General features: G+C 50.7%; 2 protein-coding genes and 1 non-coding gene across 5 annotated transcripts; all 3 read left to right on the top strand.

The window, feature by feature from the left end:
• The first annotated feature begins 445 nt into the window (after positions 1 to 445).
• On the top strand, positions 446 to 507 carry LOC148184908 (U7 small nuclear RNA). Its single transcript, XR_015772067.1, has one exon. It is a non-coding gene; the product is annotated as a U7 small nuclear RNA (small nuclear RNA).
• Positions 508 to 544: 37 nt separating this feature from the next.
• Positions 545 to 1,350, top strand: C2H12orf57 (chromosome 2 C12orf57 homolog). The gene is made up of 3 exons (XM_005523823.2): positions 545 to 685; positions 792 to 968; positions 1,049 to 1,350. Exons 1-3 carry the CDS (start codon positions 628 to 630, stop codon positions 1,195 to 1,197), a joined length of 384 nt encoding a protein of 127 aa, XP_005523880.2. The 5' UTR covers positions 545 to 627; the 3' UTR covers positions 1,198 to 1,350.
• A 644-nt stretch (positions 1,351 to 1,994) lies between these two features.
• On the top strand, positions 1,995 to 16,154 carry PTPN6 (protein tyrosine phosphatase non-receptor type 6). Of its 3 annotated transcripts, none has more exons than XM_088067967.1 (16): positions 1,995 to 2,406; positions 2,593 to 2,691; positions 7,663 to 7,785; positions 8,090 to 8,284; positions 10,356 to 10,575; positions 11,347 to 11,463; positions 11,636 to 11,752; positions 12,153 to 12,249; positions 12,644 to 12,723; positions 12,821 to 12,970; positions 13,076 to 13,207; positions 13,484 to 13,638; positions 13,930 to 13,997; positions 14,371 to 14,522; positions 15,227 to 15,324; positions 15,432 to 16,154. In XM_088067967.1, the coding sequence occupies exons 2-16, from the start codon at positions 2,678 to 2,680 to the stop codon at positions 15,538 to 15,540; spliced, it is 1,827 nt and encodes a 608-aa protein (XP_087924093.1). In that variant the 5' UTR covers positions 1,995 to 2,406; positions 2,593 to 2,677; the 3' UTR covers positions 15,541 to 16,154. The 3 variants fall into 3 exon arrangements, with proteins under 3 accessions (XP_087924093.1, XP_087924090.1, XP_005523879.1); XM_088067964.1 differs by having other exon boundaries at positions 2,590 to 2,691; XM_005523822.3 differs by lacking the exons at positions 1,995 to 2,406; positions 2,593 to 2,691 and adding an exon at positions 7,086 to 7,406.
• Positions 16,155 to 16,160: the final 6 nt, after the last annotated feature.

The raw sequence follows: 16,160 nt of genomic DNA, 5'->3' as shown, positions 1-16,160 counted from the left end.
TAATAATTTATATATATAAATATATATATGAAGCTCTTAAAAAAGGAAAAAAAAAAAAAAAAAGACAAAAAAACCCTTCCAGAAACGGGACTCCCGTGTGTTCATTTCTTTTCACTGGGGCCAGGACGGGAAGGGCAGAAACACTCCCGGGAGAGGATGGAAGTGGGACCCGCCTCGGGAAAGGCGCGGCGGAGCCGCTGGGCGGGGAGGGGCGGGGCGTGCGCGCAGCGGGCCAATGAGAAGTGAGGAATTTGCATACGGTCCGGGCGGTGCGGCGAGGCCCGTTCGGCGGCGGCGGAGGCCGCCGGTATCGGCGCGGATCGGGGCGACGGGGTGGCGCCGGTTCGGGGGCCCGCGGGGGAGATAACGCGAGAAAAGAGCGGCCCTCGCCCTCACCCAGGGTGGGTCGGGCCGGACGGGGCCCTCGCGCGGCCGGTAATCCCGGCAGTGATTTCAGCTCTTTTAGAATTTGTCCAGTAAGGTTTCCCGCGCTCGCGGGAAGCCGCCCCCTGACGGCGGTGCAATGGCAGAACGGGGCGGGGAGGCGCAGGCGCGCTTGGGCCGCGCCGGGCTGGGGCCGCTGCCCGTCCGTCCGGGACCGGAGCCGCGGTCGCCCCGCCGCGCCCCATGGCGGCCTCCTCGCAGCCCTCGGTGCCGCCGGCGCTGAGCGCGGAACAGGTGAAGGGTGAGTGCCGGAGGTTCCGTGTCCCGGGCGGGCCGGCGGCCGAGTGCCCGTACGGCGTAGCTGGATGCGGCAGGCCGGCGGGCGGCTGAGTGCCCGTGTCCCGCAGCGGTGCTGGCCGAGGTGATCAAGGCGTTCGGGGCGCCCGAGAACGCCCAGCGCATGGAGGAGGCTCGGGACAACGCCTGCAACGACATGGGCAAGATGCTGCAGTTCCTCCTGCCCGTGGCCACCCAGATCCAGCAGGACGTGATCAAGGCCTACGGGTTCAGCAGCGACGGCGAAGGTGGGTTGCTCCCCCGCCGGGCGGGATGCTCCGGGCCCGCCGGGGCAGCGGGGCGTCCCGCCCACCCCATTGCCTTGCAGGCGTCCTCAAGTTCGCCCGGCTGATCAAGTCGTACGAGTCGCAGGACCCGGAGATCGCCAGCATGTCGGGAAAGCTCAAGGCTATGTTCCTGCCGCCCATGACGCTGCCGCCGCACGGGGCCGGCACCGGCGGAGTTGCTGCCTCCTGAGCCCGCGGAGTTCTCCCGGTGCTCCTTCCGAGGTGCAGGTCCTGTCAGCCCTGGGTGCGGGGCACTTGAACAAGGGAGACACGGACCTGGAAGGAATGGGATGCTTCGTGCCCGCTCGTGTGTTGCTCGTGAATAAAACCTGTGTTGAAAATGCCCGTGTTTTATGAATGAGCTCAGCAGTGCTGCTCCCTGGTGCAGAGGCAGGTTCAGCAGTGCTCTCTGCATTGCACTTGAAATGCTGTTTCGGGAGTCCACGTTCTGCAGAAAGGTTTGTGCAGAGCCTCGGTGTGAAGCCCTAGGACCTGATATCAGAGAGACAGGTGTTAAGCACTTTACAAGGGCAAGCGTTTTCAGATGTGCTGTTTGAAGCATGCTAGGAAATGTGTCCCTCAACACGATCTAGTACTGTTCTAGTACAGCAGGTGCTGTAAATGCCATTGAGGCCCCTATCCCCAGCAGGGTCAGTGATAATTTACTTCTGCCTGCAGTGCCTGTGGCTGCCTTGTTTTATGGCTGGATGTGCAATCCAGTACATTATCCTTAGTGAAGAAGGCAGCGCAGAGATGCATCAGGGAGCGGCTGAGCGTGGGAGGGCTGGGCTTGCCCCATTTGGCTGCAGCCTGGATTAGAACAACATAAACAATATAAAATTTTTATCTCACGTTTTTTTGGACTGCAGAGGGATCAACCTAGTGGTGCAACCTTGCTCCTTCACATTGTTTTCTTTCCAGTGTGATTCAGAGGAGCATCGGGTATGTCTGCTTGCAGCCTCCTGCCGTTTGCCGCTGTTGCCCGTGGAAGAATTGAGGTCTTCGGCGGCGGGGTGGGGGGAAAAAGGCTGCGGGTGAAGGAGCCTGGGAGAGCAGGGAGCTGCAAGCCAGGTGTGAGGAAGCTGCGTCGGGTTCTGCTTTCTGTGCTCTGAGTTACAAACCGGGCAGGAATGCAGCCAGCGAGGGCGTGAGCTCAGTGGATGGGAAGCAGGAAGAGCAGTCTGTCTCTTCCGTCTCCATCTACCTCTCCGAGTTTGGCCTTGGCCTTCCCCCACCCCTCTGATTATTCATTAACTACAGTCCAGGAAGTGCTTTGCAAATGGTGAAAATTAAGCCCTCAGCTTGAGGCCTGAAGTTTGCCTGACCTGGAGCTACCTTCTTCTTAGTCCGCCTGGGAGCAGGCGGAGTTCGGGGCTTTGCCTGTGCGGATCAGGCTCAGGTGAGTCACGGGAGGTGCTGCAGCCGCCAGCACTGCCAGCTGCTGCTCCAGCACCGCCATGAGCATCCAGCCCTGCCGGGATGGTGCCAGGCCACCTCTCCTCTGTCAAGGTCTTTGATCTCTCTCCCAAATCCGTCTCAAGAGCCTTTCTTGGTAATTCCAATATTGCTTTATTTTCTTTAGTAGGACCCCCTTGGTTGAGGGCTGTGGTACTTCCTCCACCAGCTCCTGTCAGTCCTCCATCAGTGGGGATCTGAGAGACAAGACCCTGATGCCATCCCGTGGGTGAGTGCCGTGAATGCTAGATAGGGCAAGAAAACAAGAGTTGTAAAAGTATCAGCAGTAGGAATCAGGCACAGAAGGGAAAAAAGCCCGCTTTCCAATAGGAGCTGCCTATTACAGGGAGCCAGAGGGCCTGCCCTCTGGTAAGGGTAGCCAGAAGATTGGAGCTTTCTGTGCTTTATATTGCTGCTGTTGCTCCTTCTCACTTTGTTAATGAGCAAGCAGCATTTGTGATGTCCAGTCTGCTGCAGTTTCGCTGCCACCCTGCAGCTGCAGCATCTCTGAAGGGTTTTGCAGAGGGAGATGTCAGCTGCCTGGACTTTTAAATCCTGGTTATTCCTTTATTTGCTGCAGTCTTTCTAGCCTTTTAAGGAATGAAGAGTGGGACATACAATCCCCACAGTCAGTCCAAACAGGCACCCTGCTCTGGAGACTGCCGTGGCAGGGTGTCAGGAAATGGGATTCACACTAGTATTACTCTCTGGTAAGAATTTGGGCAACCACAGTGGTCCAACCACATGGAGCCCCATGGCCTGGTGGAGAACATGTGGCTTTGGCAAGTCACAGGAAGATGGTCCATCTGCCCATTCCCAGGCAGCCTTTGCTCTGCACTGATGTCTGAACTACAACGGAGTTCTGTAGAGAACAGCAAAACCTCCTGTCTGAAATCATCTCAGGGCTCAGATTTAGAAGTAACAAATGCAATGCTCATTCTCAAAAAGGGCTCCAAATTAGCTCCCCCCAAACGTGAGGGAAGCATGGAACGCTAAAGTCATTATCTGAGCAAGAGGGTACACAGTATAATGGGGAAAGCAATGAATGTGGTATTGAAGAAAGCACCAGCACCTGCTTTTGTAAAGGCAAATATGGTCCTGTAAAACTGGAGGGTTTTGAGTGACTTAGCAAGCTTGTGGATAAGGCAAGTCTGGCCAGTACAGTTTGATTTGATTTAAAGAATTTAACAAGATTTTCCCATCAAAGTCTTTAAATAAGGCTGAAATCACGGCATTTAAACCAAAAAACAAACAAATGGGTTTTCTTGAGTAAAGAATTACTAGAGAATAGTAAATGGAAGGTGGGAATTAACATCTCATTTTTACAGCAAAGGGGAGTCATCAGTGGTCAGATCACAGGGGCTTAATCTGAAATACACACTGTTGAGTATTGCCAAGTGACCTGGGAATACAGCTTGGTGAGGTGAGGAAATTGGATGATGGTAGAAAGTTATTCAGGATAATAAGGTGGGAGTTGACTTGTGAATAATTTCGGAAAGACCTAACAGCAGTGAATGAGTGGGCAGTAGAACAGCAGGTGAAAAGGCTTATGTAAAACAGTGTTCATACAGAAAAATAATAAAAGAATTGCATATAAAACAATGACTGTGAAATAATTGTAACCTTTCTGGAGCGAGACTTTGATTATAGAAGTCCATGCATTTGTTAGCTGAATGCTTGGTTGTGGTGAACATCAGAAGTCATCGCTGTCCGTGACTCACCAGCATTTTGAACACCACGGTTCTGTGCCCACCTTCACTATTATCTCCAGATCAAGATGCCAGAATTAGAAATATCTTAGAGGGACAGCAGAGGTGGTCAGAGGTGTAGAATAGTTCTGTCCAAAAAGAACCCCTTAGTAGGGCTGGAGTCTTCAGCCTGGCAGAGAGTAGAGGATGGACATGGATGTTTCAGGTCCTTTACCACAAGCAGCTTAGAGCAGGGGGGAAGAAACAGGAATCACCCCATGACTTTCCTTTCTTTACAACAACCAGGTGTTAAAAAAGGCAGGGAGCAGGTTATAAGTGAGTCAAAGGAGGGAGTGTTTCTGTAACTGAGCAAAGAAACTCTTTGCCAAAGGATTCAAAATTTGTTATGTGTTTGACAGTTGACTACAAGTACTTGATAATGGAGGCTTAGGAAGTACAAGAGCAAAAGAAACTCTGTACATAATCTTTCTTTCTGCTCTTCAACAACCATTTTGACCTCTGGATTGGCTCCTCTCACCCCCTGCTCACAGCAGAGCTCGCCCCAAAACCAGCTCAGGTGGCTCAGGGCCTTGGTCGGGTGAGTCCTGACACCTGCCACGGTGGAGATTCCTTAGCTGCTCTGGGGACCTGTGGCAAGTGCTGAACTTCCCTTGCAGGGGAGCGAGCATGTGTGCAGTTTTTCCTGATACCTAATCAGAATTTCCCTTGCTGCAAGTGATGCCTGTTGCCTCTTGTCCTTTTATTGTGTCCCACAAAAAAGTACCTGACTCATTTGTGTCTAAAACCCCACAGCCCCATTTAGGTAGTCGCAGACAAATGTTAAATCCCTCCTTAAGCATCTTTTCTTAAAGCTGAATAAAAACCCAGCTTGCTCTCTACTATGCTTCAGGCTCTTCATTGCATTAGTGGCATTATGCTGGATCCTTTCCAGTTTCTCAGGGCCTTTTTTTTTTCTTGCAGCAATCCAGATGTGTGTGTGTCTTTTAATTAGCTATTTCATTTATCTTGTGCTGTAAATTTGTTACTGCGCTAGCTGTGGCCTGGTTCCATGAGTGATTTACAAGATGAGGTTCTAACACCTGTAAAGCCAAACAGTGTAAGAGTAGTCTCTTTGCTGAAATCTCTTGACCTCTTAATTATATTAAAAAAAGTGTTTTAGTGGCTCAGTTATAGTCTTATTATATTTAGTGGCTCAACTGTTCCATGCTGCAGCCATTTGGGAGAGCAACCTCGAAGATTCCAACTGATGGCTTCTCTAGGGTGACATTTCCCTCCCTTACTGATAGTTTTTAATTAGATGGCCCAGATCAAAGACATCAGGGCAGCTGCATGCATCCACTCCTTTCTTAAAATGAAAGCAAGGAGAAGCATAAACTCATCCTGTAAATTATGTGATATGGGATTTTTGTCCACAAAAATAATTTCAAGATATTACACTACACCCTGTGGCTTGTCCTTCTGGAGGATACTGAGTTACATGTGATAAGTGCTCTCTTACCCCTTCTTATTCTGGTCTGGGCTCTTGGCTACCTTGTTCTTTCCCTGTTCCCTTGTGTTCAACTAATGTTCAGTTGGATCTCAGACAGATTTTCTCCTTCAGTCAGTGTAGGGCACAGGGGTGCCTAAGCTTTGAATTTTGTCTGCCTTGGCTTCATACTGACTCAGCATACCCTAATATTATTTTGATATCATTAATTATTTTTTGGGGCTTCTCCCTGGAAGTTCCTGCCTTTTCTCCCTTAGCTATAAACAGCACTTGTTTCTTGTTCCTGCTAGACTGATTTAGGTCTTTCAGGTGCAACTTCTACAACTTTGTGCAGTTGTTCCCTTGAGTTGGTTCTATGCAGTTGAAATTGCCTTAGTTTTTAATATCAGTTCTAAGTCAGTACCTCTGGCTGCCTGCAGCTCACTGCACCCCAGCTCACCATGTGCATGAAACCAAAAGCATTTCTAAGGAAGCTGTTGTAGGTGCCTGGGTTGCCTTTCTAGCAATGAAGTTTAGCTTCCCACTCGTCTTTCCTGTACTTCCCTTTGTTGCTGGTTTCTGTCTTGGCCACGAGTTTTTGTCTAGGTCTAGCTAGCAGCCTGTTCATCTTTTTGCAGGATTTCCCTGTCTGGTGGTGTGGGGAAGTCTGCAGCTGCTGCTACTTGAAATGGTCAAGGCTCTTGCTGCTGCCCACACCACACAGGGTAGCTGAGATGGCCCCAGGGAAAAATCAGGCTCCTTTGCCAGCTGGATTGCACTCTTAGGCCACTGCTTAGCTCCCATTCTTTAACCAGACCTGCAGACCTGGAAGCCAATGTTGTGGGCAGGGCAGTCATGGGCCACAGTTGGAAGCAGCTAGGTGACTGGAATGGTTTTCCTTCTTTTTGTACCTGGCTGTCCAGATTGTCAGTTTTGGCCTCAGTATGGGGTGCTGGGATTTTGAAGGCCCTCGACACTGCTCCCTCAGTGCTGTGTGGGCTCTCTGTAGGTAGCAGCTGTTTGTCCTGGTCTCTGCCTGTCTTCCTGGGCAGCTTCACCACCCTCTTCCAACCTCCCCATCCTTCCTGAGCTACCAATGCCTCAGTCCCATCCTGTGGCAGGCTGGCACTGCTGTGCTCAGAGCACTAGCCTGGACCTTGAAGTCTACAGCTGTGGGTTCACACGGATTCCCCCTTGTGCCTGTACAGAGCATGTAGGACATTTGGGACCATTTATGTTGCTCATTGGCCTTTTGGAGAAAAAGGGGAACAGAGGATGTGCAGATCTGAGTTTTGTGAACACAGCCAGAACCCAAGATGTATGCAAAGAGTCAGCCCTGGTGTGCTAACGACAGGGACCCAAAAATAATAGGGGCTATGGGGAGGAAAGACACAAAAGGAGAAGCAGAAGTGTATGCAAAGCAGCTTGGGGCTGCGGAGTGGATGGCTCAGAGCGCTTCCTGTTCCCGGAGCCGCGCGTGCCCCGCTGTGTACGGGCTCACACCTGCCTGTGCCCGGCAGCAGTGCACAGTGGGCCAGAGACCAAGGAAAAGGTGGATAGAGAAGGTCTGAATGGACTGACAGTAGACTCCAGGAGAGATACATGGCCAGCTCCCAAGAGGCACAGGAGCAGTTTGGCGTTGGGTGCCCCGGCACAGACCTCCGACTTCCCTTTCCTTTCCAGCGCAAACTGATCTTTCCTCTGAGTTTTTTGGGTTGCTTTGGTGGCAGCCACTTGGCCGCCTCTTCTTTCTCCCTCCACAATGGTGAGGTAAGAGGGTCTGAGAGGTCTGTGTGTGTAAGGAATGGGACCAGGGAAGTAGGGTGGATCAGGGCAGGGATGGCCCTGGAAGCCTTCTCTCTGATGGGAACCATCCATAGACTGGGGGAGGCATCAGGCAGGAAGGGATGCTGCTGCTGGCTTTTATTAGGGATGCCAATCAGGGACCATTCTTCACTCTACAAATCTCCACAGTAGTGCCTGGCCTATTTTATTCACTTGGTCTTGCTTTTATTTTCTCTGCTAGGTGGTTTCACCGTGACCTGAGTGGGCTGGAAGCTGAAGCCTTACTGAAGGGACGAGGTGTCCATGGGAGCTTCCTGGCCAGACCCAGTCGGAGGAATCAGGGGGATTTTTCTCTTTCAGTCCGGTAAGTAACTTGAACCCCAGCTTCTGTCTTTGCAGTGTTACATGCACAGATTGCCTAGATCCTCACATGTCCTGTGGCATCTTCTTCATCCTATCTCTATTCCTTTGAGTTCTTTTCAAGCTGTAAAACAACCTCAGCTTCCCAGCATATTCTAGAGCCTCCCTCAAGCTGCCCAAGGAGCTTCTCTTTCCAGTCATCTCCATGGGCACGGTTTGCTCTGGTTCCATGGTGGGAGGTAGTGCAGGACAGTTTTCTGCCCCTTTTCCAACCACCTCATTGGACTGCCCTGTGCTTTATTCCCCAGGGTTGGTGATCGGGTAACCCACATCCGCATCCAGAATACTGGGGATTTCTATGACCTGTATGGAGGGGAGAAGTTTGCCACCTTGTCAGAACTGGTGGAGTACTACACACAGCAACAGGGCTCGCTGCAGGACAAAGATGGAACCATCATCGACTTGCGATACCCGCTCAACTGTTCTGACCCCACAACAGAGAGGTACAGGGACAGCGAGGCAGCCGCTGTGTCTGTGATGAGATGTTTCATGGCCTCCTTTCTGTCCTGCCTGCATCCCCAGAGCAAATCCTGCAGAAAGTGCCTCCTTTCTTAACCTCCTATGTGTCCATGGGGGCAGCATCCTCAGGAATAACTGTGCATACCTTGATCCATCACAGCAGACCTAATAGGGCTCTATTTTTACTTCTGGTTTCCGGTAGCCTTTGCTATTTTTATGCTGTTTCTGAAAGCAAAGGTTGTGGTGTCCACTGTGGGTCTGCAGTGGTCTGTGGAGAGACATGTTGTGTGGAAGCTCTCAGTCTTGCCCCAGACCTCCTTGATTATTCTAGGCCTGGGTGACTCACATAGCTGAGAGCAGGACCATGTTCCCCTGCTATTCCTGGCCTGCTTAGTCTCCTTCCTGTCCCCACTTTGCGTGTGTCTCTGACACCAAGTTCCTAAATCAAATCAGGTGGTTTTGCCCTTGTGTTTTGCTTTCAGGCCCTTTGATGCAGCTCGGGGGAGGTGTCATACCCCGCTCTGGGGTGGAGAAGTCCTTTCTGCACAGGTCCTCCTTGGGCACCTGGAGTCAGGGAGCAGAGATGCCCTGAGCCGAAACATCAGGGTACAGCCCAGCTTGCTCTGGGGTCAGGCTGCAGAGCGGGCAGGTCTGCTGCTGGCTGTCCTCTCCAGTCAAGGCCATTGCATCTTGGCCCTGCAGTTTCCTCCCTTCCTTCTGCGGTTGGAAACTTACCCCCTCCCCCTTCAGGCTCTTACGAAAGCTCTTCTCACTCTCCCCAAGTGATTTTCCGTCACGTGGCTTTGAAAAGCTGGGCTTTGCTGGGGGAGGGAGGAATGGGACCCATTAACCCCATCCTACCTGTGGAGGAGAGGCTGGGAGACCTCTTTGATGAGCAGGAGGGCCCAACCAATCCCAAGGTGGCATCTTCAGCCATGGTGGCTGAACAATTCTCTGAGAAGAGGTTCAGAAATTAATGACTGATCGTGCCCTGAGAGACACCAGCTGCTTCTTGCCATGCGTGAAGTGAGGGTCAACAAAAGTTGCTTGCTGGCACCAATAACGGTGTGAACCTCTTGTGGAGCAACCCCTTGCTCTGACCAGATGCAGGGGAGAATGAATGAATGAATGCCCCAGCTGCCTCCATGACTGGGCTGTGGCCTCCTGAACTCCATCTCAGTTCTTAGGAACAAATAACCCCCTAACAATGTGAAGTTCACCAGTACCATACCAGGCCCTCCCTGTTAGCTGCTCCTTGGGAAGTAAATCTGTTCCCACATCCCCATGGCAAGGCAGGAACACCTTGGTCAAATGGGGATGATCCTGACCTTCTGCTAGGAGGAGCTGCTGAGTGTTTGCATTGAGGACAGGAATGTACACATGGATAAGCTCTTGGTGCTCACTCCTGTGGCCTGGGTGATTGCTGCAGTGTGCTGTGCCCAGAGAATGGGAATTATCCTTTGAGTGAAGAGATGACTGAGTTTCAGAAAGAGGAGTTGCTGGAATGGTTCTTTAATGGATCTGATCTCAACACAACCATCTGGGTGCTGCTAAATTGGATGGGAGAGTTTCTAACTCAGTGGGGGCTTATTTTTATTTCCCTGGTGTTTGAGTTTGGAGAGCCCCTTGCAGCAGTAAAGCAACAATCCAAATAATACTGTGAGGTGCTGAAACACACAGACTACCTTCTCCCAACTGGTGTTCCAGGCAGTTTTACCTGTGGCAGGCGCAGGTTTACCTGTGCCTATGCATGTGTCACACAATGGATTACACTTGGTGTTTTCCCACTGTGTCCTCTGGTACCAGTCTTCTGCTCCCTAGATCCCTTCTGTCTCCACCTCATCCCTTGCACTTTCCTCTTCTGGCCATCTTTGGTCTCATCTGCTTTTCCCAAGATCCTGCTCCTCCTTCCCTCTCTTATTCCTTCCTCTGTCTCCCCCTTCCTTTCTACCTCCCTCATCCTTCCCCAGTATTGCTGTTCTTCACTCATCAGCTCAAGGGCATCCACTTTCTGCATCTCCACCTCTTTTTTGACCCTCTCTTGTTTATTCTTAGGTGGTACCATGGGCATCTGTCAGGCCCTGCAGCTGAGTCACTGCTCCAGGCCAAAGCTACTCCTTGGACCTTCTTGGTGCGGGAGAGCCTCAGCAAACCCGGGGACTTTGTCTTGTCTGTCCTCACTGACCAGCCTAAACCTGGGTCTGATGCTCCAGCTGGGGCAACTGGTGCCTCTGGGACCCGTCTCAAAGTCACACACATCAAGATCATGTGTGAGGTGAGCAGAGGGAGGGCAGAAGGAGAGGCAGTGGTCTGATAGATGTTACCAAAATCGCTGTCACAATATCTCCTATTTCTTTCTTGTGGGATGAGAAGATTCCAAGGAGAGAATGCAGCTGACCTTTAAATGAGATTGGAGGGCAATACACCTTCTCAGGGCTTTGATCACTGAGAGCACTTACATTGAGAGCGCTGTGCCGTGAACTCCACATGCTCACGGCAAACTCTGACTTCCCTGCCAGAGGAAATGCTTTCCTAGATGGTGCAGGGTGGTGCCTATGGATCTGCACCCCAGCATTGCCTTTTTCTTGAGTGTCATCAGCTTTGTCTATGGGATAGGTGGAGAGAGTGGGGGCTGTGCAGCCTGGAGAAAGCCCTAGGGAGATGGTACAGCACCTTCCAGTACCTAAAGGAGGCTCCTGAGAAAGCTGGAGAGGGACTATTTACAAGGGCATGGAGTGATAGAGCAAGGGGGAATGCTTTGAAACTGAAAGAGGGCAGGTAAAGATGGGATATTGGGAAAAAATGCTTTATTGTGAGGGTGGTGAGGCACTGGCTCAGGTTTCCCAGAGAAACTGTGGATGCCCCATTCTTGGAAGTGTTTGAGGTGAGGCTGGAGGAGGCTTTGTGCAACCCAGTCTAGTGGAAGGTGTCCATGCCCATGGCAGGGAGTTTGGAATTAGCTGCTCTTTATGATACCTTCCAACCCAAACTATTCCATGATTCTGTTATGAATGAGTGAGACAATACACATTCTTCCTCTGTTTAGAATGGACGCTACACAGTTGGAGGTGCTGAAATGTTTGACAGCTTGACAGATCTGGTGGAGCACTTCAAGAAGATTGGAATTGAGGAGATGTCTGGTTCCTTTGTGTACCTGAAGCAGGTAAGTCCAGTTTCCTGGTTTTTAGGGGTCCTTTGGAGGGACTGATTTGCTGTTTGTTTCTGCTTTGTGTCCCTTTGCTTCTTTTTTCCCATGGTGCACAGAGGACACTTTGCTCTCTAGCAGCATCTCTCACTCTCTTTCAATCTTACCTATTGTGTTTTCCCATCCCCAGCCCTACTATGCTACAAGGGTGAATGCTGCTGACATTGAGAACAGAGTGCAGGAACTGAACAAGAAGACGGGTCTCTCTGAGGAGACATCCAAGGCTGGATTTTGGGAGGAATTTGATGTAAGAAACTGCAGGGGGACATTATTTGGCTTTTTGGGAATTTTGCATGCACCATCTCATTCTCCATCCTTGATTTATTCCTGTACACAACATTCTTGTGTGTCTTGTCAATTTATTTCTGAAAGAAGTCTGTATTTGGAACCAGTTCCCCTGGGAAGTGAGTCTCACCTTTAACTAAACCCAGTGAGGTAGAAATGTGCTTTTTTATGGTTGGGAGAGTGAGTCACCAAGACAGTAAAGGCACAGACCTCGGACTTCTCAAGTCTAGGTTTAGTTTTCACTTCTCTGCTCCCCCACAGCATGCCCACATGTCATCAGAGCCACCACTGGGCCTCCTAGTGCCCACCTCCCCTGTCATACATTGTAACCTTGCCATGACTGTTCTTTCTTCTGCTCTCAGAGCCTGCAAAAACAGGAAGCTAAGCACCTGTTTGACCGTCATGAGGGCCAGAGACCTGAAAATAAGAGCAAGAACCGATACAAGAACATACTGCCTTGTGAGTCTTGCTTCTCCACTATAAAATAAACAAATAGACACAGGTAATGAAGAGCTGTCCAAGCCATCCCTGCCTCAGCCCGCTCCGTCCTCCAGAGCAGGTTACAAGGTGTTACACTGAGGATTTAAGAGCTGATGAGGGAAGTCGCAGCTTTTTCCTGTCCTTGAAGGAAGGAGGGAGGGTTGCATTGGACTCATTAGCTTCTGTGGTCCATCACAGAGGCAGAGAGATGGGAGGACAGAGTGAGATTGGTCTGAATCCAGAGAGGGAGAGCTGAGGATACAAGGCATGTGCTGGGAATGATGACTGAGGTGGTATGGGGCAGTGAGGGAGCTCCGTGTGGCTGTGCATGGAGTATCTCATTGCACTGTTCATTCTTTCTCTTCACGCCCAGTTGATCACTCCAGAGTCATCCTTCAGGGAAGGGACCCAAATACACCTGGATCTGACTACATCAATGCCAACTATGTCAAGGTGAGATTTTTGAAAGATGGCTGTGTGCCCAAACACAAAGCAGGGGAAGGCCTGCCTGCTCCTGCAGCACTCCTGACCCTCCTCTGTCCACACTCAGAACACCCTGATAAGCCCAGATGAGTGCACCAAGACCTACATCGCCAGCCAGGGCTGCCTGGATGCCACAGTCAATGACTTGTGGCAAATGGTGTGGCAGGAGAACACGCGCATTATTGTGATGACAACACGGGAGGTAGAAAAAGGCCGGGTGAGTAGCAGTCTGGAGGTGTCTCTTTTCCCTTTCAACCATCGCTCTGCTTTTTCTCTCTCCTACCTTCTGATCATCCTCACCCTGACCTCTCTGCCCACACAGAACAAATGTGTGCCTTACTGGCCAGAGCTGGGCAGCACGAAGGAGTACGGTCCCTACCTTGTGCAGAACACTGGGGAGCACGATGCACTGGAGTACAAACTCCGGCACCTCTGCGTGTGCCCGAAGGATAACGTGAGTGTGTCTGACCAAGGGCTGCCATCCAACCCCTGGGTCTAGCAGCCACCATACACCTAAACCTGGGAACTGCTGGGTGCTGTGATGATGCTGCTGTTTTATCATTCCTGGGGCTGCTGTTCCCACTTGGTTTGGGCTGGAATCACACTGGTGGAATCACCAAGAAGTGTGCAGGAGACACTCTCTGGCTTCAGACTTACCTCTCCCTGGAAGAGAGGCCAGGGAGAGGGCTGGGTTGCAGTTTTACCGGGGGGGTGTTTTTGCTTTTCTCAGGGCAAGGCTGTGCGTGAGATCTGGCACTACCAGTACCTGAGCTGGCCTGACCATGGTGTACCCAGTGAGCCAGGAGGAGTCCTCAGCTTCCTCGACCAGATAAACCAGAAGCAAGAGAGCATCCCCAACGCAGGGCCTATTGTGGTACACTGCAGGTTAGTACAGAGGCTGGAGTTTGAAGCACCCTCCGTCCCTTATCTAGGGTGAGATACGGAAAGTCTGTCCTGCTGCTTCCAGCTGTACCCCAGGACTTGTGAGTGAAGTATATGCCAGTGCCAATGTTCACTTTTTCCTCTTCCGCCCCGACACCAAACTCCCTACTGTTGAACCCGTGACTTTTGTGGCATTGCTGAACAGCTGCTACGAGCCACATACTTCCCCAGAAGCAGCTGCATTTTGTTTCAGGAGCTGTCTTGCTCTGACCACCGCTTGTCCTCTCCTTGCAGTGCTGGGATTGGCCGCACTGGGACTATCATCGTCATTGATATGATAGTGGAAACAATCTCCACCAAGGGTAAGAGGACCCCAAAGGATCTCAAAATGAACTGGGCTACCCAGTAGGGCTTTGCCTTTAAGATCAGCTGCAAAGGGATGAAAACTATCAGATATCAGTGGGAGAAGATCCTGCCATGACCCTAAGAAAGTTGTTCTGCTGGATTTCTGTACCATATCCACTCCTTATGGTGTCAGCCTTCCCTGAGCTTTGGCTCTTCCTCCAAGGCCAGACTTGGAAGATACTGAGCAGGGGGAGAGATAGGACGATAGAATAAAGAGTATGGAAAGAGGTGGAAACTTCTTGACTGTCCTCCACTGTGACTGCTTTTGGTAGAGAACTGGGAGAGAGGGCAGTGAACATGTCCATAAGCTTTTCTGGTGCTCCTTGCTAGGGCTGGACTGCGACATTGACATCCAGAAGACCATCCAGATGGTGAGGGCCCAGCGATCTGGGATGGTGCAAACAGAGGCCCAGTACAAGTTCATCTACATGGCCATCTGCCAGTTCATAGAAGCAACCAAGAAAAAGCTGGAAGTTATCCAGGTGAGAGAAAAGGGGCTCTACTGCCCTGTGACCTTAACCCTGCATGGTGTTGGCTCTGAGCCCAAGAGCTTGTTTCACAAGCTTTAAGCTAACACTGAAACTTAAACAGACTACAATGGTGCAGTAAGATCTGTGTCCCTGTTCCTCTCTTTGAGACTTTTAAATTCAGGGGACAAGTTCATTAGCAGCTCAAGTACCAATCCCTTCTGAACTGCTTGACAGCAGTTAAATTTTAATGCAATTACATCAACTATGTTCTGAATAACATCACCAAGTGCTGTTTTGTTACAAATTTAGTCTTATCAAAGACTTTCCCTGCCTCTTCTTTCCTCTTTGTCTTTCACATCCCAGTTTTGCAGCTGCAAGATCTTTTCCTGCTATAAGTGGTGTCTTTTCTCTCTCCTTGTAGCCTCTGGCAGCATACTGTAACTCCTGCTGTTTTAATATTCTTTAGCTGAAATTTGGCACTTTTAGGTGTTCTAGTGCCTCCAGAGATTTGTTGCCCCACTGTAACCTCCTATCCAAGGCTGCATTTGCAGCTGCAGCTCACCTCTGGCAGTGTGCTGAGCCCAGGCACTTCAGCAATCCACCAGCTTCCACTGAGATTCTGGCAAAATGGGGTTTAACAGCCAGAACTCTTCCACAGTGCCTCAAATGCATCTCTCAGACCACACTCTTCTAAGCCTGTTTTTTCCCTCCTGCAGTCTCAGAAAGGCAAGCCAAATGAGTGTGAGTATGGGAACATCGCCTACCCCCCTGCAGTGAGGAATGCACACCCCAAGGTTTCACGAAAACCCTCCAAGTAAGAGCTCACCTAAAGCAGAGGTCCAGCTCTGCCTGTCTCTGGCAAGTCTGCCTGCTGGCTTCGCTGGCTTTTTCATCTTCCTCACTTTTTCCCTGGTCTTACAGGCAGAAAGAGGAGTCAACAGTGTATGAGAACTTGGGGAAAAAGGAGGAGAAGGTGCGGAAACAACGCTCCTCAGAGAAGAAGCTGAAAGGCTCACTAAAGAAAAAATAATCATACACTGCAGGTGGCCCCATAGGGATTTGAACCTGGGCTGCAGGACTGGAGCTTACATCCCAGCTGGCCTGTATCACATTCCTTGCTCTTGGACTGGAACGAAGCCTTCCCCTTCTCTTCCATGCCAGCTTTCAGTGCCGTGAACCAGAACACTTTTCAGCTCAGCTGACCGACTCTGTGGTCCCTTGCCTGTGCAGGCAAAGTCTCTTGCTGCCCCCTCATCATCCATTAGCAGGAAAAGGTCACGCCCCTCCTTTCCTTGCTCCCTGAGCACCAGGCCCCAAACTCACCTTTGGTGGGCCAGCTTCAGTGGAATTCTCAGGGAAGAGCTAAGGAAGGTCGTCCCAGGAGCTACATCTCTGCCCACTGCCGTGAGTTAAAGTTTAGCTGGTTTGTGTTTCCTGAAGCCTCAGCCTCAGTATGGAGGTTTTGGCCTGTTTCAGCTCAGCTCCTCTGCAATTCAACAGACTTCCTCTTTCCTTAATACCAACCTTCTGCCCCTCATATCCTTTTGCTATCTCATCCTTCACCTGGATGCTGTAAATATACCACAGTTTGATGTGATGGCTGTATTTTCTTCTTTGTTTGTAAATAAACTTGTATTTGTTTGACTACCA

Source organism: Pseudopodoces humilis, chromosome 2, assembly GCF_049639895.1.
Source record: "Pseudopodoces humilis isolate 2021_Gansu_Grassland_sample_001 chromosome 2, ASM4963989v1, whole genome shotgun sequence".
Lineage (NCBI taxonomy): Eukaryota > Metazoa > Chordata > Aves > Passeriformes > Paridae > Pseudopodoces > Pseudopodoces humilis.
The sequence above is the reverse complement of the archived record's forward strand: the minus strand, read 5'-3'. Positions and strand labels throughout refer to the sequence as shown.

Coding starts and splice junctions, on each gene's coding strand:
- C2H12orf57 (XM_005523823.2), top strand. CDS start 628: ATGGCGGCCTCCTCGCAGCCCTCGGTGCCGCCGGCGCTGAGCGCGGAA. Junction 686..791: donor GAGCGCGGAACAGGTGAAGG/GTGAGTGCCGGA, acceptor CGTGTCCCGCAG/CGGTGCTGGCCGAGGTGATC. Junction 969..1,048: donor GTTCAGCAGCGACGGCGAAG/GTGGGTTGCTCC, acceptor ATTGCCTTGCAG/GCGTCCTCAAGTTCGCCCGG.
- PTPN6 (XM_088067967.1), top strand. Junction 10,576..11,346: donor ACATCAAGATCATGTGTGAG/GTGAGCAGAGGG, acceptor TCCTCTGTTTAG/AATGGACGCTACACAGTTGG. Junction 12,971..13,075: donor GGGAGGTAGAAAAAGGCCGG/GTGAGTAGCAGT, acceptor CTGCCCACACAG/AACAAATGTGTGCCTTACTG.